The sequence below is a fragment of the Lynx canadensis genome, chromosome B2 (genome assembly GCF_007474595.2).
Source record: "Lynx canadensis isolate LIC74 chromosome B2, mLynCan4.pri.v2, whole genome shotgun sequence".
Taxonomy (NCBI): domain Eukaryota; kingdom Metazoa; phylum Chordata; class Mammalia; order Carnivora; family Felidae; genus Lynx; species Lynx canadensis.
Window position 1 is genome coordinate 29,723,251 of NC_044307.1, and position 26,972 is coordinate 29,750,222.

The window sequence follows — 26,972 nt, forward strand, 5'->3', positions numbered from 1 at the left end:
AAAACCCAAACCAAAAATCCAGTATCCACCCATCCCTCCTTCCCTTTTGCAGCGTGGACAACAATGGAGGACTACAACTCCCAGTGAGGCCTGCGTTCCTCCATCCAAACAGAGACCAATGGACGTCTCATACGTGAGTGGCATCGACTAATCAGGGCCAGCCTAGATAAGGCTTTGTCTCGGGACCGCGGCGCGGGGCGCGTTCTCCCGCCTCCCAGCCTGGGCGCACGCGCGCCCCGCCCTGCCCGCCTTCCCTCCTTTGCCCTCCCCTCTTCTTTCTCCCTCTCAGAACCTTCCTGCAGCTGCGTTCGGACCTCGCTGCTCTAGGCTCCGGGACACGTCCCATCCTTCCAGCCTGCGACTAGCAGTATAGAAAAAAAATTCCATATCATTTTCTTGCCCCCTACACATCTTGAGGCGAGCAAAAAATTTAAAATAAATTTTAACAATGAGGGAAATCGTGCACATCCAGGCCGGTCAGTGTGGCAACCAGATCGGTGCCAAGGTAAGGATTTTAAACCTCTTCTTTTAATTATATTTCTTTTGAGATGGAAAAAGTCCAGATAAATGATGAAGAATAGTTGTGGGATATATTTGCATTTCATCCATAGTTGAACTTTGCCCCCCAAAAGTTTTCTATACATAATAGACCTCTGTAACTAGATTCCGCTTTTGAAAAACGGGGAATTCTTGGCTGGCTTATTTAGGGAAAGCTATTAAGTACCTTTCGGGTTTGGGGGTGGGAAGACCGTGGTTCTGTAAGATTTTACCTGAAAGTGTTCTAACGGTCTGAGGACCGGGGAGGGAGGAAGATGCGGAAACGGTTCGAGACAAAGCGAAGCGAGGTTTCCCCCATGTGCATCCCCCTTGGCTGGGTTTCGTCGGAGGGGGAAGGAGAGAGGTTGGGCGGCGGCTGCGGAGAGCTCGAATCCCACCCGTGGGCTGGGGGACGCGGTGCGCCAGGGTGGGCTGCGGTGAGCGGTGCCCTTCGCAAAAGATAGGCATCTCGCGCGCCCGCGATCCCTGAGGGGCGGCCCCGTAGTTCTTCGTGGATGGAAGACTAATAGGTGCTGAATTAATTTTATTTCCTTTCATCTCCCGTAAAGAGACCCTTTTAGGGCGTGAACAGATACCGGGAAAGAGGGCGGGAGAGTCCTTTTCTTTAAAGGGTCCCTCAGGAATAACCAGGGGGAGAAAGGAAGATAATCCGTATTTAAAGCGAGGGCTTAAAAGCTAGCCAAGGAATAAAATACCGAGGCCATCCAAGGCACAGTTGGGGAGTGGTTTTTTTTTTTTTGTTTTTTTTGTTTTTTTTTTTTTTTTTTTTGCGCGCCGTTACAGTGTAGCGGGGGAAGGGCGGGGAGGAAGTGCTGCTGCTACGTTGTGGCAGAAGGGCGGGGCCGGGCGCCCCTGGCGCGCGGGGACAATGCGGCCCTGCCGACCGGCTGGGGGCGCGCTAGTCCGAGTTGAGCCCCGCCTCGCGCGGAATTCACGCCCCCGCCCACGCGCGACGCATCCTTTGTCGGTGGTACGGCGCGCGCGTGCGCCTCAATCGTGGAGGGAGGGTGGTCCACCGCAGCAGCTGCTTCTTTCTCTACCCCTTGCCCTTTGTACAAGTCCGGGAGGTGCGCTTGTCCAGTCTGGTCTGCCGCCTCCATTCCCCTCGGCACACTCCCACCCCACAATTTCCTGCTATCGCCGGGCATCCTCAGCCGCAACTCCGCTCACATCCCAAGCAGTGAAACCTGCGGGTGGCTCGTGGAAGGAGGTGGCAGGCAGATGGGGGGAATACCGGGCCCTAGAACCGGGCTCACCACCGGGGTGTCTGGGATTAAAATGTGTGGATCGGGGTAGCCTAATTGGCTGGGACCAGAGCTTTTGAGGTGTCATTGCTTTCCCTCGGCAGTTCTGGGAGGTAATCAGTGATGAACATGGCATTGACCCCACCGGTACCTACCACGGTGACAGCGACCTGCAGCTGGACCGCATCTCCGTGTACTATAATGAAGCTACAGGTAAGGGCGGGAGCCCGGGAAGTTTGCCTCCTATCTCCTCTCCCCCTTCTCTGGGGTCTCTTTCCAGCCCTGGAGAACCCTTTACCACCTTCGAATGGGTCTTTTTTTTTTTTTAAAGGAGAACTCAACTTAATTTGACTTCCCTGTGGAGCAAAAGGTTGGCTCTCCTGCCCCCTGGTGGCAGCACTTGGAATCACAAGTTTGGGTCCTTGGTCTCCCAGCCCCAATTTATCTTGTCTGCCAATTTTTACTTTACTTTCTTCCATATAGGTGGCAAATATGTTCCTCGTGCTATCTTGGTGGATCTAGAACCAGGGACTATGGACTCTGTTCGCTCAGGTCCTTTTGGGCAGATATTCAGACCAGACAACTTTGTTTTCGGTGAGTTATACACATATTAGTAGATAATGTGCTGTTCAATTTACTAGTATGAAGGAAACAGGAAGAATTAGGAGATAATTGTTATACTGGAGAGCTTACCTGGGGCTGTGTTCTGAAATCTCTAATGCAGGGTGTTGGTAGTGACTACCCTAGGTTGTAAATAATGGGGGGGGGGGTATATCACAGGTGAGTGAGAAAGAAGGCACATTCATAGACATTTTTCCAAAAGTTGAAGGTGGAATTTGGTCTTTTATCTCTCACCTTACTAACCAAGATTGCCTCCTGACCCCATTCCAGGTCAGTCTGGGGCAGGCAACAACTGGGCCAAGGGCCACTACACAGAGGGGGCTGAGCTGGTTGACTCAGTCTTGGATGTGGTACGGAAGGAGGCCGAGAGCTGTGACTGCCTGCAGGGCTTCCAGCTGACCCACTCACTGGGTGGGGGCACAGGCTCTGGAATGGGCACCTTGCTCATTAGCAAGATCCGAGAAGAATATCCTGACCGCATCATGAACACCTTCAGTGTGGTACCTTCACCCAAAGTGTCTGACACTGTGGTTGAGCCCTACAATGCCACCCTCTCCGTCCATCAATTGGTAGAGAACACAGATGAGACCTACTGCATTGACAACGAGGCCCTTTATGACATCTGCTTCCGCACTCTCAAGCTGACCACTCCAACCTACGGGGACCTGAACCACCTCGTCTCAGCCACCATGAGCGGTGTCACCACCTGCCTTCGCTTCCCTGGTCAGCTCAATGCAGACCTCCGCAAGCTGGCAGTTAACATGGTGCCCTTCCCACGTCTCCACTTCTTTATGCCTGGCTTTGCACCTCTGACCAGCCGTGGAAGCCAGCAGTATCGGGCCCTTACTGTGCCTGAACTCACCCAGCAGGTCTTCGATGCCAAGAACATGATGGCTGCCTGTGACCCCCGCCATGGCCGTTACCTCACTGTAGCTGCTGTCTTCCGTGGGCGGATGTCCATGAAGGAGGTAGATGAGCAGATGCTCAATGTGCAAAACAAGAATAGCAGCTACTTCGTGGAATGGATCCCCAACAATGTCAAGACGGCTGTCTGTGACATCCCACCCCGTGGCCTCAAGATGGCAGTCACCTTCATCGGCAACAGCACGGCCATCCAGGAGCTCTTCAAGCGCATCTCAGAGCAATTCACGGCCATGTTCCGGCGCAAGGCCTTCCTCCACTGGTACACAGGTGAGGGCATGGACGAGATGGAGTTCACTGAAGCTGAGAGCAACATGAACGACCTTGTCTCCGAGTACCAGCAGTACCAGGATGCCACCGCAGAAGAAGAAGAGGATTTTGGCGAGGAGGCTGAAGAGGAGGCCTAAGAGCATCATCACCGTAGCCTTCTCTGTTCCCTCAGCCTTCTTCCTCAACTGCCCCTGTCCTCTCCCTCAGAATTTGCATTTTCTGCCTCTATCTTGTTTTTTGTTTTTCCTTTTTTGGAGGGGGGTTCCTAGAACAGTGCCTGGCACATAATAGGCGCTCAATAAATATTTGTTGTTTGTTGAATGTCTCCTCTCTTCCACTTTGGGAAAACCTAGATTTCTGCCATTCTGGGTAACCTGGTATTCCCCTTAGGTATACATTTCTCTCATCTGTCCAGTTGATATTTCCCTTTGTTTAAGAAGCTGGAATTTATTAGATCTCATTTAGAACCATATGCTGAAAACCCAGTAGATGGCCACTATCCTAAGCCCATGTGGTAGCCCAAGGGAAAGGAAACCAACCCACCTCATAACAGGTAGAGGTACCTATAAGGAAGGGTTAGGGTTTTCTATTCCAGAGCGGTTTTGGGGAAGGCTATACAGGCTATTGAAGTCCTGATTTCCGGGAATTTCCCTGTTATTTCTCAGCTTTAGGGAAGGTGTTAACAGTATTATCTCCATTTTTAGTCTCCTTCCAAGCTCTGTCCTGTTTCCTTTGTAGGGTTCTGCCCACTCTGTTGAGTGGGATCCTTCCCTCTTCTATGCAACCTCTTTCACATGTTGGATTCCTTTTCCCATGGTTGGAGAAGGCCAAAAGGGGGAAGAGGGACTGACTTTGGTCCCTAAAGCCTCCAGAAAGGCCCTCCCCATCCCCACTTTTTCTTACAAACCTAGCCCTGCCATGTATAAGGTGTGTATTGCCACCTAAATACTTGAGTCATTCCTCCAGAGAAGGGACAAGGAGAACCCTCCATCTTTTGGCAACATCTCATCTCTTCCTTTTGCTATTCCTTTTATCCACCTGCCCTTGGTTTTGTCCTGTCCTACACTTCAAATTTCTATTTTGTGTTGAACTTGCTTTTTTTCATATTGAAAAGATGACATTGCCCCAAGAGCCAAAAATAAATGAGAATTGAAAAGAAGTTGTGAGGTGTGTGCTCATTTAGGGAAAGCTTGCCAGTGGACACATGAAGCTCAAGTTCAGTTATACATATACTCTGCTTTCCATAAGCTGACGAGAATATCCTTCTACTTAATTGACTTTCATTTCTTAGCCCTAGTACCCAAACCACCCCACCACCCTTACTACCAGTCTCAGTAACTGGGATAGGCATAGGCTCAGATGCAGGATCTATGGACAGAAATGGGAACTGAGATGAATGTTGGTGTGTAACTGGTTCCCAGACCAGCAGGCATCAACATCCTCTTGGAACTTATAGAAATGCAGATCCTCAGGCCTACTGGGATGTACTAAACCAGAAACCAGTTGACTACAGCAATCTGTTTTAACTAGTCTGGGAGAATCTCATGAATGAAGAGTTGGAAGCTACTGCTGCACCACTTCCAAAGTATAGCACATCCAGGGTTCATTTGGGTTATGGCTCTGTGTCCTGTTTTCTGTTACCCTTTGGCATTTTCTCAGTTAACACAAGGGAAAGATAACTAGTGAGGGATGCCACGTCATGGTCTAAAGTGACTTACACCTAAAACCTACCCCATGCTTCTAAGTACACAAAATAAGTCTCAAAGCTACCTTAGAAATTTAAGTTAACAATTTTCCTTGGCCCTATTTTCAGTAATTCTGGGGACTAGTGCAGTTCTCTCCATTCCTCTCATTTCAGCATGCTTTCTGCCTGGAGCCAACTTTTGCAGGAAAAAAAAAGTTGTGCAACTTTAACAGTGTATAAGTAACTTCTCCCATTCTAAAAAGTACTTAAAAATTTTTTTTGTATCTTTTTTGTTTTTGAGAGAGACAGAGCATGAGTTGGGGAGGGGCAGAGAGAGAGATGGAGCCACAGAATCCAAAGCCAGCGCCAGGCTCTGAGCTGCCAGCATGTGGGGCTCAAATGCAGGAACCGTGAGATCATGACCTGAGCCAAAGTGAGTCACTTAACCGACCGAGCCACTCAGGCGCCCCTTAAAATTTTTAATGTTTATTTTTGAGAGAGAGAGAGCGCGAGCATGAGTGGGGGAGGGGCAGAGAGAGGAGGAGACACAGAATCTGAAACAGGCTCCAGGCTCTGAGATACCAGCACTGAGCTCAATTCGGGGGTTGAACTCTGGAATGGCAAGATCATGACCTGAACTGAAGTTGGATGCTTAACTGACTGAGCCACCCAGGTGCCCCAAAAGTCTGCTGAATGAAGGGAATAAGCTACATACTAGCATTCATTTTGAATGAATTCTGCTTTATTAATTGTTCATCAGTATTTGTAATTTGTAATTTTTTTTATTTTTGAGAGAGTGTGAGCAGGGGAGGGGCAGAGAGACAGGGAGACACAGAATCCACAGCAGGCTCCAGGCTCCAAGCTGTCAACACAGAACCCAATGCAGGGCTTGAATCCACAAACCGCAAGATCATGATCTGAGCTGAAGTCGAATGCTTAACTGACTGAGCCACCCAGACACTCTAGTGTTAGTGCTTCTTAACAGCAATTGATTTGACAAAGTTGCGAACCTCCGGGCCATCCCTCAAGTTTGGGTCAGGAAAATTCTAGACAATAGGCTCACACAGTGTAATTAGGAAGTTAAGCTGGGTGAGTAGGATAATCAGAAGACTGGCATGGGAATCCTTGGGGACTGATACTCTTGGCAGTGTAGGGTTGGCAAGGGGAGCAACCATTCCCCTTCAAGGCAAGGCACAGGCAATTTGGCAAGGAGATGAGGGGTGGGACCCCAATGTCAAAGGACATGCTCAGGGAAGCCAGTTGTACATGCAGTATGGGAACCATTCTGGCAACTTGAGCCATGAGGCTAGGCATCAGCGAAGGTTGACGGCTCAAGCTGTTCGCAAAGGCTTGTGGTTAACCTGGCAAAAAGACAATGGTGATGACACTTGGGAACCACGTACCCTATTCTCCCAGCTCCCCATTTGGATGAAGGCTGAAGGGAGGACATGCATTTCCAGGAGTCTTCTAAGAAGTTTTTTTTCTGCCACCCTACCCTACCCTCTTGTCAAGTGGTCATTAGGACCCATGTACAGCAACATATCACTAAAGAGGAGCGGAGAGGGCCAGAGCCCTTTCACAGACCCTCCTCATCTCCTAATCTCTCAGTGCATTCAATGAAGGCCTCAAGAAGGCTCCAAGGAAACTAACTTGAAGGGCACTTCTATATATTTTTAATTTTTATTTTTTGAGAGAGAGAGAGAGAGAGAGAGAGAGAGAGAGAGAGAGAGAGAGAGAGAAGGGGAGGGCCAGAGAGAGAGGGAGAGAGAATCCCATGCAGGTTTTGCACTGTCAGCACAGAGCCTAATGCAGGGCTCGAACTCAAAACTGAGATCATGACCTGAGCTGAAATAAGAGTTAGACACTTAACCAACTGAACCACCCAGGCACCCCTATATATATATATCTAGATATATATATATATATATCTAGATATATATATATATCTAGATATATATATATATATATATCTAGATATATATATATATATATAGATATATATATATATATATCTAGATATATATATATATATATTTTTTTTAAATGTTTATTCATTTTTGAGCAACAGAACAGGAACGGGGGAGGGGCAGAAGAGAGAGGGAGACAGAGGATCTAAAGCTGGCTCTGAGCTGACAGCAGCGAGCCTGATGTGGGGCTTGAACTTACAAATCGTGAGATCATGACCTGAGCTGAAGCTGGATGCTCAATCGACTGGCCATCCAGGTACCCCATATTTTATATAAATATAAATATAAATATAAATATAAATATAAACATATATATATATATATATATATATATATATATATAAAATCCCCTCAGCAATTCAACATAGTAAATGGTATTATTAACATGATTTTAAGGTGAGGAAAGAGGTACAGGGAAGTAGAGAACTTGTCTAAGATCACAGCTAGCAGGCACTGAAGCCAGGATTCACACCAGAACAGTCTGGTTCCAGGGCCTGCTTTCTGACCTCTACCATAATCTATAGGTGAATAAACAGACACCAAGAAAAGCAGTAATATGCCTTGGAATTAATTGTCAACAGGCTGCAACTAGTTTCTTGTGCTAGTGGGGCCACAAGGCTCTAGAGGATGGTCAGCCTGGGTTTGAAGCCTAGCTTCACCAGCTGTATGACAGGGGCTAAGTTCCTTAACATATTGGAAGTTGTTTCTTTACTTTGTAAAATACTACTTACCCAAAGGATACTTTGATTTTAAAAAACAAACCATATGTGTAGAAGCTTAGCAGTGTGTCTGGCACATAGAAAACAAAAATGTCAATGGTCCCCAAGCCTCCTTAGTGCTGGTCCCACTACTAGGCCCGCTGCATCACATGCCCCAGGAACCCAGAAATTCTGTTCCACAGCTCCCACCCTACAGACCCTCACCTGGGAGATGCTGACGCCTGTGAGTCTTTCCACGCTCTCTGGCAAGCGGCTCAGTATGTCCAGTACTTCCCCGGTCACTTTGGCCGCCCCCATGGCCCCGCCTCCACTGGACACCAGTGTGATCTTTTTGGCAGAGGTCAAGGGACCACTGATCTCCTCTGCTACCTGGTAGGTGAGAGATGCCCACTCAGCACCTGTGGTCTGACCACACTCCTTCCTAAAACGCCTTACCCTGGGCTTCAAGATCCTTGATCTGCTTCACTTTGTAAAGATCATCCTTCCTCACTTTGGTTGCTGGCTTATAATTCCCACCCCTAATTTATGGTCCCCTAGCCTGGTTCTCCCCAAGCTCTTGCCCCTTATTTCCGCCCACCCTACATTCCCTGGTTCTGTTCTTCTCCTGGTGCCCACACAACCTCCAGACCTGGGGCAGCTTCTCCAGCAGCATGTCCAGCTGAGCAGCCTCCTGGTACAGCTGGAATGCTTCCGCTTTCTTGGCCATCTGCTCAGCCTCGGCCCGGGCTCGAGCCCCTATGGCAAAGGCCTCAGCCTCCCCACGCATCTGAGAAGGGTACAGGAAAGTTGTGGTACTGATGGCTGTAGTTAAGGATAAGGAACCCCAGCTGATACAGCAACCCCTACTCCCTCCACAAGCCAGCAAGAGCCCCCTCTTAACTCACCCTCACAGATTCAGCTTCTGCCTCAGCCTGCATAATCAGTTGAGACCTGGGCACAGAAGGGGAGGGAGGGGCTGAGGAGGGGCAAAAGGCAGACCCCATTGGAGAGACAGAGGCTCCTGTAACCCGAGTTCCATAGAACTCAGTTCTTCATCTGGGGGCACCCACATGGTAAAGGATCCAGGATGGGGCCTGGGAAGGGGCATTTACTTCTCTGCCTCAGCTAGGCGCTCCAGCTTGTAGCGCTCAGCCTCGGCTGGCTTCCGAACTCGGGCCTCCAGCTCCTTCTCTCGGCGGGCGATCTCCTGTTCCTGCACTGCCACCTGCTGGGCCCGCTCCACCACCTGCACCTGTACCCGCTGCTCCTCGATCTGCTGCTTAGTCTTGGCCACCTGGGTAGGAGTGATGCTCAACATCAGGGCTGAAGGGCAAGTTCCCAGGAACCGCAGAGAGAAGCCAGAGCTCCGGAGAGAGATATAAACAGAGTAGGTACATGAAATTAGTCCTTGGCGGGTTCAGCCAGCCCAGCAAAGTCCATTTCCCATTTGGATCCCAGTCATAGCTTGGGGGATGGCCTGATCCTTCTCAGAGGCAATATCAAGGGTAGGGCATTTTCTAGGCAGCCTCAGCATCAAGAGATGCGTAGGGCTGGGATCCAGTCCCTGTTCTCCCTTGGCCATGCTAAGTTTCCCTCTGTTGAGCTCCCCTATTAGTCTATTTCTCCACAGTGTCCATTGCTAGAGTACGAGCACTGGAGGGCTCTGGTGCACAGTGGCCGTCTTACACCTTTAGGCTCACTCAAACCCATGTACTTCTCTCCATCTGTACTCCTGTAAACTTCCTGCAAGTCACCCTCAATTCTAGCCTGACCTGCCAACAGCTGCCTACTGGCTTGGGGCGGGGGCAGGGGTGGGTGTATGTATGTATCTTTTTCACTTTTATTTTTTGCATATGGTACAAATTCAAAAGAAAAAAAAATGAATAATGATAAGCAAGGCTTCCATCCACTTATTTCCTCAAACCGCCTTGTTCCTTTCCCCAGAAGCAACCATTGTGACCAGCTTCTTGTGTATTCTTCTCCCAGGGGCATTCAAAGCATCTACAAGAATGTGTACATATAGAATTCCTCTTATTTAGGCATATTTCTTTTTCTAATTCCTTGTAGAGTACAGAGATCAGAAGGCTCTTGCCAAGATTTTGGTGAGAGGTACCAGAGAAAAACATGTGTCTTTATTATCTCACTGCTCTGGCTCAGCCATGTATCAACATCCCTGGGGTCTTATCAATACCAGAGATGGTGCCCAGCCTCTAATGCAGCCATCTGTTCACTCGAGAACAGTGCTTCTGAGTATGGCACCCTCCAGTGTCTTTGACCCTAAAATTCCAAACAGGTTCCAAACTGGACTAGTTGCTCTCTACCCCAGAGTGCAGGATCTCTCTGTGTTGGAGTCCCTCCTGCCCGCTTTAAGCCCTTTTTTTTTTTTTTAAATGTTGTTTATTTTTGAGACAATGCGAGAAACAGAGTGAGAGCAGGGGAGGGGCAGAGAGGGAGACACAGAATCTGAAGCAGGCTCCAGGCTCGGAGCTGTCAGCCCAGAGCCTAATGCAGGGCTTGAACCCACAAACCATAAGATTATGACCTGAGCAGAAGTTTGACGCTCAACCCACTGAGCCACTCAGGCACCCCTCCTGTTTAAGCCCACCTTTTGATGAAATAACCCCCAGCAGCTTCCTCAGAAAGAGTATGTGGACAGTAAGTTTTTGAGATCTTGCTTTTCTGAGGCTTTTTTCCCCTACCTTTCTATTTGAATGACAATTAGGTTGAGTACAAGTTATTATGTTAAAATTCATTTTCCCAAAATAAATAAATAAAGTTTTAAAAAGGTTGGTGGGGGGGACACCTGGGTGGATCAGTCAGTTAAGCGTCCGACTTTTGATTTCAGCTCAGGTCGTGATCTCACAGTTCATGGGTTTGAGCCCCACGTTGTGTCAGCTCAGCCTACTTGGGAATCTCTCTCTCTCCCTCTCTGTCTCTCCCTCACTTGTTCTCTCTCTCTCTCTCTCTCAAAATAAGTAAGTAAACTTTAGAATTCATTTTCCATCAGCACTTTGAAAGCATTTCTCCATGATCTTCTAGTTTCTTGAGAAATCTGAAGTCATTTTGATGCCTGACCCTTTGAGATCTGTTCTTTTTCTGTGGAAGCTTTTAGATCCTTTCTTTGTTCTCCATGTTCTGAAATTTCACAGTGTAGTTGTTTTTCATTCATTGTATTACATACTTGGTAGAGGGTTTCAACCTAGAAAGTCATACCTTTCAGAATAACCATTTAAAAATGTTTTCCAGGGGCGCCTGGGTGGCTCAGTCGGTTAAGCGGCCGACTTCGGCTCAGGTCGTGATCTCGCGGTCCGTGAGTTCGAGCCCCGTGTCAGGCTCTGTGCTGATGGCTCAGAGCCTGGAGCCTGTTTCCGATTCTGTGTCTCCCTCTCTCTGACCCTCCCCCGTTCATGCTCTGTCTTTCTCTGTCTCAAAAATAAATAAAGCTTAAAAAAAAAAATTCAAAAATAAATAAATAAATAAATGTTTTCCATTGGCAATTTTCCTCCCAGTTACTTTGTTCTGTTGATTTATTAGATTAATAAATCTACAGATTAGGATTAATGAATTTATTAAAATTAGAATAATTTATTAGAATTAGGTTAATAAATCCCTTGATTAGAATTTCTTTCAATGTGATTTCCACCCTCATTTCTGCCATCTTATTAATTTCTAGGAGCTTTTTTAATTACTTATTTTTAATTATTATTATTTTTTATTTTTGAGAGAGTGAGAGAGAGCACACACGCACACACCAGTGGGGGAGGGGCAAAGAGAGAGGGAGACACAGAATCTGAAGCAGGGTCCAGGTTCAGAGCTGTCAGCACAGAGCCCAACACAGGGCTCAAACACACAAACCGTGAGATCTTGACCTGAATTGAAGTCGGACATGCAACCAACTGAACTACCCAGGCACCCCTAGGAGCTCTTTTATTTATATGTTTATTTATATTATTTTTGAGAGAATGTAAGTGGGGAAGGGGCAGAGAGAGGGGGAGACCGAGAATCCCCAGCAGGCTCCACACGTCAGTGCAGAGCCTGATGCGGCGCTCAATCTCAGGAACCGTGAGATCATGACCTGATCAAGATCAGACGTTTAACTGACTGAGCCACCCAGGCACCCCTAAGAGCTCTTTTTTTGTTTTCTGTTCTATGTCCTGATTTTCTGGATGTGAATTTTCCTCTTATCTCACTGGGGGTATTAAAAATTTTTTTTTAACTTTCTTCTCCCTGCATAGTATATATATCCTTCAAATCACTTTGCTGTTTGTGGTTTTGGTCTCAGTCTTCCATGTTGCAGTATTCCCTCATATATCAGGTAATTCTTGGCTGTCTGCTCACAGTAAAGGAGGTTTAAAACAGTGAAAGGAAACTGTGGGCATGTGGATAAAGCTTGTTGACTTTGAGCTTCACTCTAGGGTGATTGGGCAGGTCACCTGCTGAGGAACCTCTGATTCAGAATCTTTAAGCCTTTCCCTTTGGATTGGTCATGTTCCCCAGCATGGTCTTCTGATGTCTTCTTTGGAAGATGGAGGGTCTGGGGGGCAAATGGGGTAAGGGAGTTAGGGGAGGCTGTCAGCATTTAGTATTCAATGGTCAGTCACATCGTGCCTGTCATTGATAAAGTACCAGGCCCTCACCTGTTTCTAGCTGGCTCATATCATATCCTCTAGTTTTCTCTTGTCAGATAATAAACTTCCCAATGTCTACTAGGGCAGAGAAGGGCCTATGACCAAAGACATAGGGAGCCAGAGAGGAGCTGAGAAGTGACTTTTTATCACATTTACCTCATTTCTCCTCATTTCAACAGTCTCATCACAACTCCAGAGGCACCTGTTGCTGCTATCTCCTGAGCCTCAGCTGATTACATTGTTTCTCCCTGCAGCTCTGGCTCAGCTGTCTCAGACTGGCTTAGTCAATTATGATGGCTTTCTGGCTTCCAAAATGATATTATGCTTTCTGTTCCTTCTGATTCTATTCTCTGCATCTGTTTTTGTCTTCCCTTTCTTTTCAAAAATCACTCTATGTGGTTTTAGTGAGGTTTTAGAGGGAGTGCAATTAACTATATTTATTCAATCCATCATCTTTTTTTTTTTTTTTTAATTTATTTTTTTTTTTTTTGGGACAGAGAGAGAGCATGAACGGGGGAGGGGCAGAGAGAGAGGGAGACACAGAATCGGAAACAGGCTCCAGGCTCTGAGCCATCAGCCCAGAGCCTGACGCGGGGCTCGAACTCACGGACCGCGAGATCGTGACCTGGCTGAAGTCGGACGCTTAACCGACTGCGCCACCCAGGCGCCCCAATCCATCATCTTTGAGAAAGCTTCCAACTTAAATTCCTGCTTCCTCTCTTGTCTTCTGACAATCAATTCTCCACATAGCAGCCAGACTGATCCTTGTGAAAATGTAAATTAGACCATGGCACCATGCTGCTTAGAGGTCTCCAATAGTATGGGACACCTAAGTGCCTCAGTCAGATGAGCGTCTGACTCTTGGTTTTGACGCAGGTCATGATCTCATGTTTCGTGGGGTCGAGCCCTGCACTGGGCTCCGCACGGGTAGTGTGGAGCATTCTTGGGATTCTCTCTCCCCCTCTCTCTCATCTTCCCCTGCTCTTGTGTGTACACTCTTTCTCAAAAAAAAAAAAAAAAAAAAAAAAAAAAAGTTCTCCAATAGCATTCTACTGGGTTTTGCATTCTAAGTCTCCATCACGACCACCTGAACCCTATGTGACCTGGCCATGCCTACCTTGCCATCTCACTGCATACCAGCCACACCAGATCAGAACCCTCCTTTCTGTTCCTGGGATATACCAAGCTTTCCTACCTCAGGGCCTTTGCACATGATGGTCCTCTGCCTAGCCACATATGGCTATTTATATTTAAATTAATATTAAATACAATTAAAAATTTTGTTCCTACATTTCACTAGCCACATTTGAAGCACTGAACATCACAGCACAGAGACGCCTGGGTGGCTCAGTGGTCAAGCATCCGACTTCAGCTCAGGTCATGATCTCGCAGTTCGTGAGTTCAAGTCCCACATTGGGCTCTGTGCTGACAGCTCAGAGCCTGGAGCCTGCTTCAGATTCTATGTATCCCTCTCTCTCTGCCCCTCCCCCACTTGCATTGTGTGTGTGTGTCTCTCTCTCTCAAAAATAAATAAACTTGAAAACGAATAAAAACAATTAAAAAATGTGTAAAAAAAAAAAATCACAGCACAGATTTACAGCACTTCCATCATCATAGAAAGTTCTATTTGAACAGCATTGGCCTAGAATTTTCTTGGTCCACAACTCTTTACATTGCTGCCTCCTTCTCATCATCAGGTTTATCTCATAAATCACTTTCTCACTGAAGCTTTCTTGGATCACCCCTAACCTAATATAGTACCTCTCCACTGTTTTTTGCTCACTCTGTGTATTTCTATCATAGCACTTAAACAAGAACCCATAAAAATTATGTACTTGCTTATTAGCTGTTTCCTGTGTTATAATGTAAGCTCCACAAGGGCAGGAATCTTTTCTGCCTTATATCCTTACCTCCAAAACAATGTCTGGCACATAGTAGGCACTTAATACATATTTATTGAATGAATCCTTATTTCATGAGCACCTAGCACAAAGCCTGGCACAAAATAAAGAACTCATAAAAGCTGGAACAGAGCCAAAATCAGCTCAATCCTTTGATCTTCAGACAAATAAAGCCATTTTTAGAAGGTTAAGGACCACTCAAGCAAATGGTTTCCACAATGTTAATGCTTTTCAAACTCCAGTGTGTACATGAATCTCCTGGGGATTTTGTTAAAAATGCAGGCTTTGGGGGCACCTGGCTAGCCCAGTTGGTAAAGCATGTGACTCTTGACCTCAGGGTCATGCATTCATGTCCCACACTGGGTCTGCAGCCTACTTAAAAAAAAAAAAAAAAAATGCAGATTCTGATTCAGTCAGTAGGACTGGAGCCTGAGATTTTGTATCTAACAAGTTCCACAGTGATGCTGATGCTGATGCTGCTGGTAGGCAGACCATGCTGAGGAGCAAAGCACTATGCTACACTCAATTACCTGTCAAACCACCAGGAATTTAACATCATAAACTAAAGAGGTTTTGCACTTCATTAGGCTTTCAGCCTGTACCAATTCTTGGCAAAACCAAATTTCATAATATTGCCATCCTTTGGGTAAAGGTCTCAAAATACAGTTGATTTTCATTATTTGTGGTAGATCTGTTCTATAGAGTAGCCATGAATACTGAATTAGCAAATACTTATTTTGCTGTTAGGTTCCTGTGAGCCCTTGGTCACAACATTTTCATCAACAGATTAGTATATGTCCTTGTTTTACATGTGTTTCTGTTGAAAGATACCTTATGTAATATACATTGTTAATTCATTAACAACGAACTCATAGCCAAAAGCACTATAACTCCTGTCTGAAAGAAGCTTATCTAACACATGTATTTTCTCTATAGGCATATCACAGCCTCCTTGCACTTAGAAATACTTAGCACTTTAGCAGTACGCTTGGGGGCCATTTTAAACAGCAAAATCACCAACAAAAAGTACAAAAATGCAAAGAACGTGGCAGTAAATATACTGTGAAAACGACAGTTTACCTTATGAGAGCTGAAACAGGAAGGCAGAACGTCTTGTTCAACCTCCGCTGCACTGTTAGGCAACTCAAAGTTTTCACTGCTCTGTGCATTGTGTGCAAATGGCCACAAAGGTGCCACAAGTACTGTTTCTGGGATTACCAATAAATTTTTGAGTAGGCAAATTCTCAAATACAGAATCTGCAAACAAAGAGGACTGATCATGCCTCCTTGCAATATCAAGGGCTGCCCATATCTCACTTTGCAGGATTCAAAGCTCACATCCATGTTTTTCTTCCTCATGCCCTTCTTGGATCACCAGGGCTGCTGTGAGCCCATGGAAAATCAGAAAAAGGTGCCCCTTCCCCTGGGTGGATGCGGAACCATTGACCTGTGGCAGAATGCACAGTATGGTGAGCAGAGCATGGGCTGGATCCTAGCTCTGCTTCACCCCATTCACCCAGGTGCCCTTTCACAGGGAACAGTCTGCCATATGACCAGTCCTATTGACCATATCCCTTCTTGGCCTTTACTTTTCAACTGAAATGGTTAGGTTTTTCAAATCTTCCTCATATGGAGGAGTTGGGTCAGAAATGGACAGCCAGAGTAAAGGGATCAGAGTTAGAATCTGAGAAAGTGTGGTAGCCTGAGATGGAGGGCCTGAGAGGAACTGCCCAGTGTGGTAGCTCTGACCTGAAGCTGATAGGCCAAGTCAGCCTGTGCTCGGCGGGTGTTGACCTCGATGTCATATGCAGCCTTCTTTAGCTCATAGTCTCTCTGTGCTTTGGCCATCTCGATCTCACTCAGGTACTGAGCAGACACCTTTTCCTGCTTGGCTTTGGCCTCCTGTCCACACAGAGATCAGGAAGGAAGTCAGAGTAGGGAGAGGAAGGCCCCGCGGGGAGAGCCTGCTCCTCACCAGGCTCCCCTGCACGTGGCCTCATCTATGTCCTCTGCCAACCCAGCTCTACCAGACCTCACTCAGATGTGCCTCTTCCATCCCCTCTCCTGCTGCATGCCCAACAAATCCATAGTGACCAACTGACCCCCCAAGTGGGATCTATCTCACCCGGATCCCAGCATCTCTTTTGGCTTCTGCTTCCCCAATCCGAGCATCTTTTTGGACTTGAGCGGTTCGAGCCTTCCCTAAAGAGTGCAAATAATCCTGTGGGAGAGAAGCAGAAATCAGAATCCTCAGGAAGGTTTAAGAGATGGGAGCAGGGAACTGGAGAAGATCAGCCACCTAGGTATACCTGATCATCATGAATGTCCTTCAGGGTATAGCTAACCACACTGATGCCCATGTTGACCAGGTCTGAGGAGGCCACTTTGAAAACTTGCTCTGAGAATTTCTGCCTGTCCTTATAGATTTCCTAGGGTAACAGAATGGTAGGAAGGAGGAATTTAAGCTCTCAGTCCTCTGGCTACTGTCTCCCACAGACTAGCTTGGCCCAGAGGCCCAACTCACTCTGGTATGCCTTCCAGATCTTTCCCTGCCCTCAAGCCCACCTCCACAGTCATGTGGGCCATGATAGCCCTCTGGTGGCCCTCCAGAGTCTCCAGTGCAATGTGGGCAATCTCAGCCTCTGTCTTCCCCAGGAACATCTGGCAGGCAGCTGCCAACATCTCCTTGTTCTGCCCCTGGATTTTCACCTGTAGCCAGAATAGGGATAGAGTGAGTGTGGTGAAGGTCTCATGAAGCCAGGTAGGAAGCAGGAAAAGAATGGAAGAGTCAAGTGCCTCGGGAGTCCCTGGAGAAGGTGAGACTTCGCAGAGAAATTTCTCTGCAGCCAGAGGTTGGGAAGGCCATGGTCAGAAGATTCTTAATGTCTGGGGACACAGAAGGTGATGAAGGAATGGACATCAGGGGAAAGGCTCTGAAAGCCTCACCTGGGCAATGCCAGTGACTGAGATGGGGACCCCATGGCGAGTGTAAACCTTTTCACTCTTGACATTGAGGGTCAGTGTGTTGAGAGAGATCCTATGGGAAAAAGGAGTGGACAGTGAGAAAAAAAAAAAAAGGAAAGAGAGAAAACTAGGGTTCCCCTTCCCTGGTTCTCCTTCTACTTACCTCTGGATTTGCTGGATGCAGGGCAGGACAAAAACACGCCCTCCAGCTACCATGACTGGGGGGCTTCGGCAGAAACCTGCAAGGTGAGGGGGCAGTAAGTTGCAGTGGTGAGGGGTAGGGCTAGAATATGGAAGACTGAAAAACTGGGGTTGGGGGGATAAACCCCACGAGGAAATCTGGGAGCTGGAGGGGAGACAGTCTGGGCCTCGGAAGGGTAGCGACTGGTAATCACAAATGGGTGGCTTGCAGCCATGCGGGGTGGGGTGGACAGAAGGCTTGGCTCTGGGGAGCTGGTAGGGAGAAGAAAGGGCAGAGGCAGGACCGCAAGAGTCTGGGGGGCACTGGCTGAGAAGAGAACATTACTTACCGGAGACCACCATGGCCTCATTTGGGCCACAGGTGAAAAACATGGCTCAGGTTAGAGCTGGAGGAAAGGGAGAGAAAAACTTTGCGGGCGAGGTCCACAGAAGTGAATACTCTCTCTTTCCAAGGCCCAGTCCCTTCCACACCCGTGGGTCCGTTAAGACATTTCCCTCTGCAGTCCCACAGATCCCCAGCGGCTCCCTCCCACGCCGGCTTACGGCCACTCCCTGCCCCTGCCCCGTCCCGCCTTCAGTGAGGACAGTTTCTCGCTTATCTGATAATGCTCTCCCGCGCCTAGCGGACCCCAGACCTTGAGCCACCCTCCCAGCTCCTCCGCAGCCCGACTACATCTCCCCTCCCCACCCACCTCCCCGCACGCTGGCTGCGGCCGGGCTGGGGTCTCGGCAACGGCTGGGGCGCGCAGCCGATCTGGGGACTGAGCAGCGGTCCCGACGCACCGCCTTCCGGAAAGCTGGGCCAGCGCCGGCGCCGCTCACCCGGCCGCACCCTGTTGCTGCGGCAAACGCGACCCCGCCCCACGCGGCGAGCCAGCCCCCCTCACCCCTGCGCCCTCGGCCCGCCCCTTTCCCGGCAGGCCACGCTCTGGTTCGCAGCCAGCCAGCCAGCCAGCCAGCAGCCGGGCCTACCGAGGCTGCTGGGCTAGCGGCCGCCCCCGCCGTCGCCCTTCCCCAGCTGCGAGCTCCGCCCCGGGATGCAGGACGTGACTTCCGTGGGCCTGGCAACCCAGGGCGGGGGACATTGCTTCATCTCGGATTTGCTCGGCTGTGCTAACTGGGAAAACCACGCGTTGGGCAAAGAACGACCGCATCCGGTCACTTGGGGCGGAGCGCCCGCTAGGGACGTGGACCCAGCTCCTCCCGCCGGCCCGAGGAAGAATGGCGAATCGCCGCTTGCAAAGATACATTCAGATGACTGCTGACCGTAAATCGAGTTTATTTGTGTTCACAGAACATACCGGGCGACCCCACAGCCGCCCCCGATAGCCCACCGACCTTTGACACTGTAGCCACCCCTTGGGGGCAACTTCGAGAAGATCCTCGGACAAGGACCTTATTCCCAACAGTCCGCCAAAGCCTCACACAATAGATCCGCGGAGGTGACATCCTGGAGGACGGAATACCAGTCCCTAAACCTAAGACCCGCCACCATCCTTGCCTCAGCCCGGGCGCTCTCCAGGACCCAGATCCTCTCCATTCCTTCTCGGGAGAAGGATCTCCTTAAGTTCTGGGAGCCCTGCTTCCACGTTTCCCACAAAGCTCAAATACTAAGAGATCTGCATTTTCAGTAGGGGGGCACATCTCACACCCCTGCATAAGTTAAAATAAATATTACATACACCCCTCCATCACCTAGGGGAACATACATAAATACATATATAAATATTAATTAGGATCAATAAGAAATAAATTAATGACGCTCTTCCCCACCCGGTCTCGCCCCGGAGTGTCGGTGCTCCTCTAATCCCAGGCTCGGGCTGGAGTCTCCGCTGCAGTGTTGTGAGTTAAAATTGCCTCGGAAGTCCCAGTTTGGGATACGCTGTCGCGCACCAGGTACACCTGGTGTTTCTTTGTTTTTTCGGATTCTTTTGAGGGGGATGTGGGGAGTCCCGGTTAGAAGGCGGCCGGGTGTTGCTGGAGAAATGTGCTGAGGTCCAGAGCGTAGTCTGAGGGCTCAGAGGTCAGATTAAGGGACTCGAGGACCGGGGGCGCAGGGGTGGGCGTGGGGGATGCGCCACTGGAGGTGTCCTCCGGAGCCAAGGGTGCCGGCACACCCTCTTCAGCCATCAGGATCTGGCAGAAGATGACGGTGAGCAGAAGAAAAAGGAGCCTTTTGGCAGGGTTCGGATCCTCGACTGGCAGCTGGCGCCGGACCTGAAGAGAGACAACGAAGGGAACAGGTTAGCTGAGATCTCGGGGTTCGGCTGTTCCCGCTGCCCTGCCCCACCTGCTGCCGACTTCCTCCACACTCACCACTCGTGGGTACAGGACCCTACGGCTGCGCTTTCGATGCCCGCGGGAGGCGCTGGGGCGCGCGGCAGGGGCCACCGCGGGCTCCGGAAGAGGGTCGAAGGTGAAGATCTCAGGACCAGATCCCCGCCGGGGTCCGGGGCTGGTGGAGGAGACAGGGGTTGGGGCCCGCAGAACGGTCATGGTGGGGAGGGAGCTGCGAGAGTGACACATCGTGAGCTGAGCTGGGCGGAAGACCGAATGAGGACCCGTGGTCGTGCGGAGCAATTTTTGTGCGCCCTGGATTGGGCGGATCCTTTTCGACTCCACCCACGACTGGGAGTGGTGGCCGGAGCGAGCTGGAAATTCCGAAGATTAAGCCGAGAGAGGGAGTGGCCTATGCAAGTTTAGGCGCCCAAGTGTGTGTTGTGAGTGTGTGAGTTGTGAGTGGAGTGGGTGAGTTCCCAGACTTCAGGCACATGTCGGGACATGTGGTAGATGGAGACGGGCTAACAGATAGCTTAGAAGGTGGTTGGGCCACAGGTCCCATCTCTTGGGAAGCAGGAGGACTTACAAAAAGAAATCTTACGGCTACAATAGTGACCTAGCAAGTCAGGAAATTACAGTTACACAGGCACATTTATACCCTCGTAGATGCACGCAGAAAACGCACACACCCCAAGAGGAAAGTCATTACTGAAATAGCCAAGACGACATGGAAAAATGAACTACACACAGACACAATGCTTCCTGCCTCAACACACACTGTATTGTAGGGGCAGTAAAAATGGTCTCTTCTTTGGCTGGTCTAATAATTAAGTTGATATAAGATAGATTAACAGGAAAAACAACAAGTTTAATTACCTACTTCTGGAACCCAGGAAGCCATGAGACTCAAGGCAGTAAAGCAATTGAGGCTTGTAAGCAATCTTGAGCTAGGGAATGGATCAGTGGCCTGGGGCTTCAAAGAGGAGGAGGCCAATTCAGAGGAAGATAAGAACCGAAGTTTGGGAGTCAGAAGTTTGCCTTGCCAAGAGTAAGTCTTTCAGATAAAAGGTTATCTGTGTAATAGCTCTCTTTATCTTTCAGGCCTCTATCTAAATTCTTTTAGCCAGTTGAGGGAGAGAGGTAAAAAGCTTTTCCTGAGTCTTCTGGGTGTTGATTGCCTTCAGCTCAAAATAATTCACATTTTGGGGTGGCCTATTCTGCTCTTCTTTAACGTGTACATAACACATGCATGTGCGTGTGCGCACACACACACACAGAGCAAAGGTGCAGAGACTTTGCAAGGACAACATAACAAAGCTACCCACTTAGATGTGTGCAGAAATGCTCACATAAGGCTGGTGCAGAAAGGCAAGAGGTTAGCAGCCACCCAGATTTGTCCCTTGTCATATAGAAAAAATAACAAAATGTATGTGAAGAACATTTTAAACTGTGAGATGTTATGCAAATATGGTAATGGTAATAAGAAGGGAGAGGCGGGGCGCCTGGGTGGCGCAGTCAGTTAAGCGTCCGACTTCAGCCAGGTCGCGATCTCGCGGTCCGTGAGTTCGAGCCCCGCGTCAGGCTCTGGGCTGATGGCTCAGAGCCTGGAGCCTGTTTCCGATTCTGTGTCTCCCTCTCTCTCTGCCCTTCCCCCGTTCATGCTCTGTCTCTCTCTGTCCCAAAAATAAATAAACGTTGGAAAAAAAAAAAAAAAAAAGAAGGGAGAGGCGCTTGGCTAAAAAAAAAATAGAGAATTGACACATTTTCATAACTGCCTTAGAGACAGCTGCTCATGGACACACAATTTAACATCCTTTGAGCATTCACTGGTGCTGGGTACCCTGTTGAAGGTACTGATCAAAGTACTAGGGTTATGAATTCCAGCATATGGGCTGCTAAGTGAGGCAAGCCAGATTTAGTGGGCACCTCACCCTTGTGGGCCTTACCTTATGCATGCGGGGGGGGGGGGGACCCCAATCAGGAGAACTGTTTTGAGGATCTTTTTTAATTTTTTATTTAATTTTTTAAAATTTCCATCCAAGTTAGTTAGCATATAGTGCAACAATGATTTTAGGGGTAGATTCCTTAGTGCTCCTTACCCATTTAGCCCGTCCCCCCTCCCATAACCCCTCCAGTAACCTTCTGTTTGTTCTCCATATTTAAGTGTCTCTTATGTTTTGTCCCCCTTCCTGTTTTTATATTATTTTTGTTTCCCTTCCCTTATGTTCATCTATTTTGTCTCTTAAAGTCCTCATTTGAGTGAAGTCATATGATTTTTGTCTTTCTCTGACTGACTAATTTCACTTAGCATAATACATTCCAGTTCCATCCACGTTGTTGCAAATGGCAAGATTTCATTCTTTTTGATTGCCGAGTAATACTCCATTGTATATATATACCACATCTTCTTTATCCATTCATCCTTCGATGGACATTTGGGCTCTCTCCATACTTGGGCTATTGTTGATAGTGCTGCTATAAACATGGGGGTGCATGTGCCCTTAGAAACAGCACACCTGTATCCCTTGGATAAATGCCTAGTAGTGCAATTGCTGGGCCATAGGGTAGTTCTGTTTTTAGTTTTTTGAGGAACCTCCATACTGTTTTCCAGAGTGGCTGCACCAGCTTGCATTCCCATATTTTGAGGGTCTTAAGGAAACTGAAGACTAAGTGTAAAGGGGGACCCAAAGGAACTAGTGTTCACGCCTGTCTAATCAATAAGGTGGAAAAAACAAAAAGGTAAGACTTCATGGAAGAGTGGCATTTGAGATGACTTTGAACTGTGGGTGGGATACCACAGAGTCAGATGTGTAAGATGACTGTGAGGAAGAGAATGGAATCAGCAAAGGCCTTGAGCTGGAAAAGTACAGGATATGTTTGGGGAATCACAAGAAAAACAATCTTACAGTAAGTTTCCTGTAAAGGAGTAGTGGAAAGTAATGATACTTGAAAGGAGGTAGGCAGAGTGGGGAGGACTTAGCTGCCAGGCCAGGAAGTTGAGTTTGACTCTAGATTGTGGATTCTGTGGGTCATGGGAGGATATAAAAGGAGGACAGTTCAAGCTGGGAACTAAGTAGGGCATGGGATAGGAGGCTATTGGAAAGGTTCAGGTGGAAGATAACAAGGGCCTGAGATGGGCTATGGCAGAGGGAACCAGGAAGAGGGGTGCAGTAAGAGACACTTGTAGCACAAGACCACAGGGATTTAGTAATGAGATGGGAATCGTTAGAATCATGGAGCATGGAGAGTGCGGTGCTGACAGTTAAGAATATGAAGGCTTTAAGGCTGACTCCAGGGATTTGAAATGCATCTGGCTCAGGTCTTTACTCCAGATCATATTATGCCTGGTGCACACAGAGTATGTATATGATCTCTTCCATTACAGTCTGTGCTGTGTCACACATGTCTTTGTGCCCTCCATAAAACCCAGCAGAGTGCCTTACATGTAGTAGTGGCTCAACAGTCTTATTAAATGAAAGCTGAAAATGCACATATGGTATTCACACAGTGGCTGGGTCACCCCAAGCTTTGAGACATGGATACACTCTTTCAAGCCGCACATACAAAGTTACATCTTAAGAACAGCTGGGACAATTCTTTTTTTTTTTTTTTTTTTTTTTGAGAGACAGAGAGAGACATGGCACAAGTGAGAGAGAGCAGGAGACACTGAATCCAAAGCAGGCTCCAGGCTCCGAGCTGTTAGCACAGGGCCCGATGAGGGGCTCGAACCCATGAACAGGAGCTCATGACCTGAGCTGAAGTTGGACGCTCAACCAACTGAGCCACCCAGGTGCCCCTAGCTGGGACAATTCTTACACACATAACAAACAAGGAACATATGATGGTGTTTCTCAACCAAGGACATGTGGGATGCAAATAGAGGACATCCCCACAACTGGGCTAAAATAGATACACTATTTCTGTATATACAACTGCTTCCTGGGCCTCTATGTTTCTTTATTTTACACCCATCATTGCTGTCTAAACTCATGTATTACACACTTCTTCCTGACCAACATAAAACACACCTCTACAGAAACACATCCCTTTCCCATACCTGCCTTTCACACCTGCCACCATTCTTGTCTTCACACCCAAGCAGTGAGCCCACACAGCTACCTGCATCCTTATTCCAAGGGAACCTGCACGCCACACAACTATTAAAATGAATACATGACTATTGGCATGCGTGCATGGGCCCACATACGTGCTCACACAGATGTAAATTGGGGGTGGGGGAGATAGTGATGATGGAAGAAACAGGCTTGGTGGGAGAGAGGTGGGGGCACCCAAGGTCAGGAATGCACAACTTGTTTATGATGGAAATTTTCTCTAGGGCATTAGGCAGGGGAGGGGAAACAAAGCCGGCTGTCAGGATCTTGTTTCACCACTACCTCCCACATCTGGAATCTGGGCCTCCAGCTGGGCCTAGTTATCTTTACTGTCCTCCCGGCACAGAGAGACCTTTCTTTGTGGCAAGGCTAGAATGGGACAGAGCAGAACGAGACAACCCATACTGCTCGCCATTCCTTCTCAACCAATGTCATCCCTGTTTCTGCTACCCTCAGAGACACACAGCTCTCCCCACCACCTCCTGACACACAGGAAGCTAGGGAAAGGTTGAGAGTGAATCATTAAGCCAATGAAAGGGTGCGGGGGTGAGTGCTGGGGGATGAGTTAAGGCCAGGAAGGGCCAGGGGCTGAGATGGCAGCTGCACCAGTTCTCACTGCCCTAATCCTGGGCAAACAGGCCGCTGGCCCCTTTCCATTCCACTGCTCTCACTGCTCCTCATTTCCTCTCCATCTTCCCCAGGATTGCCATGCTCCTTCACTCCCCTCATTTGACCCGTGAGCTTGACCTCCTGCCAACCTCTTTCTTAGCCCCGTGTGCATTTTCTTACAACACTTGCTACCTTGGGGAATCATTTTATCTATTTGTTTACTTTTTGTTGTTTGTCTCCCCCACTGGAATATAATCTCCATAAATATACAGGACCACATCCGCCCTTTTCCTCATGATGTCTTGGTGGTGTCTCCAGTACATGGCCTTTCACCTAGTAGGGGGTTAATAAATATTCTTAAATCCATCTTCTCTGAGGAGCTACCCCTCACCCTCAGAGGTATCTGTTTATCCAGCTGTGTCCCTTCAAAGGTCCCCGCCCCAATGCTTCCTCTCCAAAGAGGAGACGGGGGATGCTCAACTGTGGCTCAGGGGAATCTGCCATTAAATTGGAAATAACTGTGCAGGCGATGGTTGGCAAAGCCCTGGCCCTCACTCTGTATAAATCCCTGGCATAAGAGTGAGTCGTGCCTGTTGGCCACCTAGAGTATTGCTGCATTGCTGACTGAAGGCTAGTATGGGGGACAAAGGTAATGGGAAGGAGACAGATATTTGGAAGTGGGAACTTTTGAAAAAGGGAAACAGGGTTAGAGGGCTGGAGTCAGGGTACTCAAGGAATAGAAACGGAAAAGCTCAGCAGCACCTGGATGTTTGGTAGATATTCAGTAACTTTGTCGACTTGACTTGGTTTTGCAGTAGAAAGGAGACATGATGTAGCAAAAAGAGCATATTAGAATCTAGTGGTATTAGAGGAAACTGGGTTTAAACCCCAGCTTTGCTACCTATTAACTATATGATATTGGGCCAGCTACTTAATTTCTCTGAAAAGTTTCCCTCAATTGAAATGTGGGTGCACCTGCACCCCAAAGTTTATAGCAGCACTATCAACAATAGCCAAAGTATGGAAAGAGCCCAAATGTCCATCGATGGATGAATGGATGAAGATGTGGTATATATATACAATGGAGCATTACTCAGCAATCAAAAAGAATGAAATCTTGCCATTTACAACTACGTGGATGGAACTAGAGGGTACTATGCTAAGCAAAATTAGTCAGTCAGAGAAAGACAAAAATCATATGACTTCACTCATAGGAGGACTTTAAGAGACAAAACAGATGAATGTAAGGGAAGGGAAACAAAAATAATATAAAAACAGGGAGGGGGACAAAACAGAAGAGACTCATAAATATGGAGAACAAACAGAGGGTTACTGGAGGGGTTGTGGGAGGGGGGATGGGCTAAATGGGTAAGGGGCACTAAGGAATCTACCCCTGAAATCATTGTTGCACTATATGCTAACTAACTTGGATGTAAATTAGAAAAAGAAAAAAAAAAGAAGAAAAAAAGAAAGAAAAATGGGCAAATTGGCTTTCAGGTTACTGTGAGGATTAAGTATATAAGTATACTGCTCCTAGGCACATAGCAGGCGCTTTTTCCCATGATGGCCACTATTATGATTATATGAAGAGGGGCTACTTCGGGGGAGATATGGGCAGCAGTGAGCTAATCCAGGAGTAGAAGACTAGGGTGACAAAATAGCCTCAAAGTGCTAACGTCATCAGGACATAGAATTTCTCTTTTGGGGTGCCTGGGTGGCTCAGTCAGTTAAGCGTCTGACTCCGGCTCACGAGTTTGAACACTGCATCGGGCTCTGTGCTGACAGCTTGGAGCCTGGAGCCTGCTTCAGATTCTGTCTCCCTCTGTTTCTGCCTCTCCCATGCTCATACTCTGCTTTTCTCTCTCTCTCAAAAATAAATAAACATTTTAAAAAATTAAAAAGAAAGGAATTTCTCTTTCTCTTTTCGCCCCAACCCCTTCCTTCCCTCTCCATCTCAGGCAGGTTTTGTGGCTTTTTTCTTTTCTTCAGAGAAGCAGAGACTTCTGCATTCCTAGTTCTTGTTCAGCGAGTTGACTGATTTTAAACACCCTTCCCCTGGCCCCATGCACACACATTCTAGCTGGAACAATTCTTGCCAGAGGCATGGCAGTAGGGTGAGCTGGTGAATTCTTGGCAGCAAGTTAATAAATGACCCTCAAAGATGCCCATTTGGGCCTTAGGAAGGTCAAGATCAGGCCCTGACAGTTTTCCCTGATGCAAAAGGAAGGCAAGAGTGCCTGGAGCACCAAGGCAAGGTCACAAGAGAGCATGATATCCCCTGTCCTGGTATATAGCCTGGTCCATGCTAGTTCAG

The 26,972-nt window shown here is 48.0% G+C and overlaps 3 protein-coding genes and 1 long non-coding RNA gene across 5 annotated transcripts; 2 read left to right on the top strand and 2 right to left on the bottom strand.

Moving 5' to 3' along the window:
- The first annotated feature begins 272 nt into the window (after positions 1–272).
- TUBB (tubulin beta class I) lies at positions 273–4,773 on the top strand. Its single transcript, XM_030314994.1, has 4 exons — positions 273–505; positions 1,907–2,015; positions 2,286–2,396; positions 2,694–4,773. Exons 1-4 carry the CDS (start codon positions 449–451, stop codon positions 3,749–3,751), a joined length of 1,335 nt encoding a protein of 444 aa, XP_030170854.1. The 5' UTR covers positions 273–448; the 3' UTR covers positions 3,752–4,773.
- Positions 4,774–6,018: 1,245 nt separating this feature from the next.
- FLOT1 (flotillin 1) lies at positions 6,019–18,481 on the bottom strand. Of its 2 annotated transcripts, XM_030314995.2 has the most exons (13): positions 18,350–18,479; positions 17,987–18,043; positions 17,620–17,695; positions 17,439–17,529; positions 17,058–17,201; positions 16,802–16,921; positions 16,618–16,713; positions 16,242–16,394; positions 9,076–9,257; positions 8,869–8,914; positions 8,613–8,750; positions 8,189–8,353; positions 6,019–6,659 (listed from the first exon to the last, which is right to left on the bottom strand). In XM_030314995.2, exons 2-13 carry the CDS (start codon positions 18,027–18,029, stop codon positions 6,630–6,632), a joined length of 1,284 nt encoding a protein of 427 aa, XP_030170855.1. In that variant the 5' UTR covers positions 18,030–18,043; positions 18,350–18,479; the 3' UTR covers positions 6,019–6,629. The 2 variants fall into 2 exon arrangements, with proteins under 2 accessions (XP_030170855.1, XP_030170856.1); XM_030314996.1 differs by lacking the exon at positions 16,802–16,921 and having other exon boundaries at positions 6,340–6,659; positions 18,350–18,481.
- Positions 16,319–26,401, top strand: LOC115513691. Its single transcript, XR_003968784.1, has 3 exons — positions 16,319–16,420; positions 22,986–22,992; positions 26,391–26,401. It is a non-coding gene; the product is annotated as an uncharacterized LOC115513691 (long non-coding RNA).
- Positions 18,916–21,168, bottom strand: IER3 (immediate early response 3). Its single transcript, XM_030315006.1, has 2 exons — positions 19,974–21,168; positions 18,916–19,874 (listed from the first exon to the last, which is right to left on the bottom strand). The coding sequence occupies exons 1-2, from the start codon at positions 20,181–20,183 to the stop codon at positions 19,614–19,616; spliced, it is 471 nt and encodes a 156-aa protein (XP_030170866.1). The 5' UTR covers positions 20,184–21,168; the 3' UTR covers positions 18,916–19,613.
- Positions 26,402–26,972: the final 571 nt, after the last annotated feature.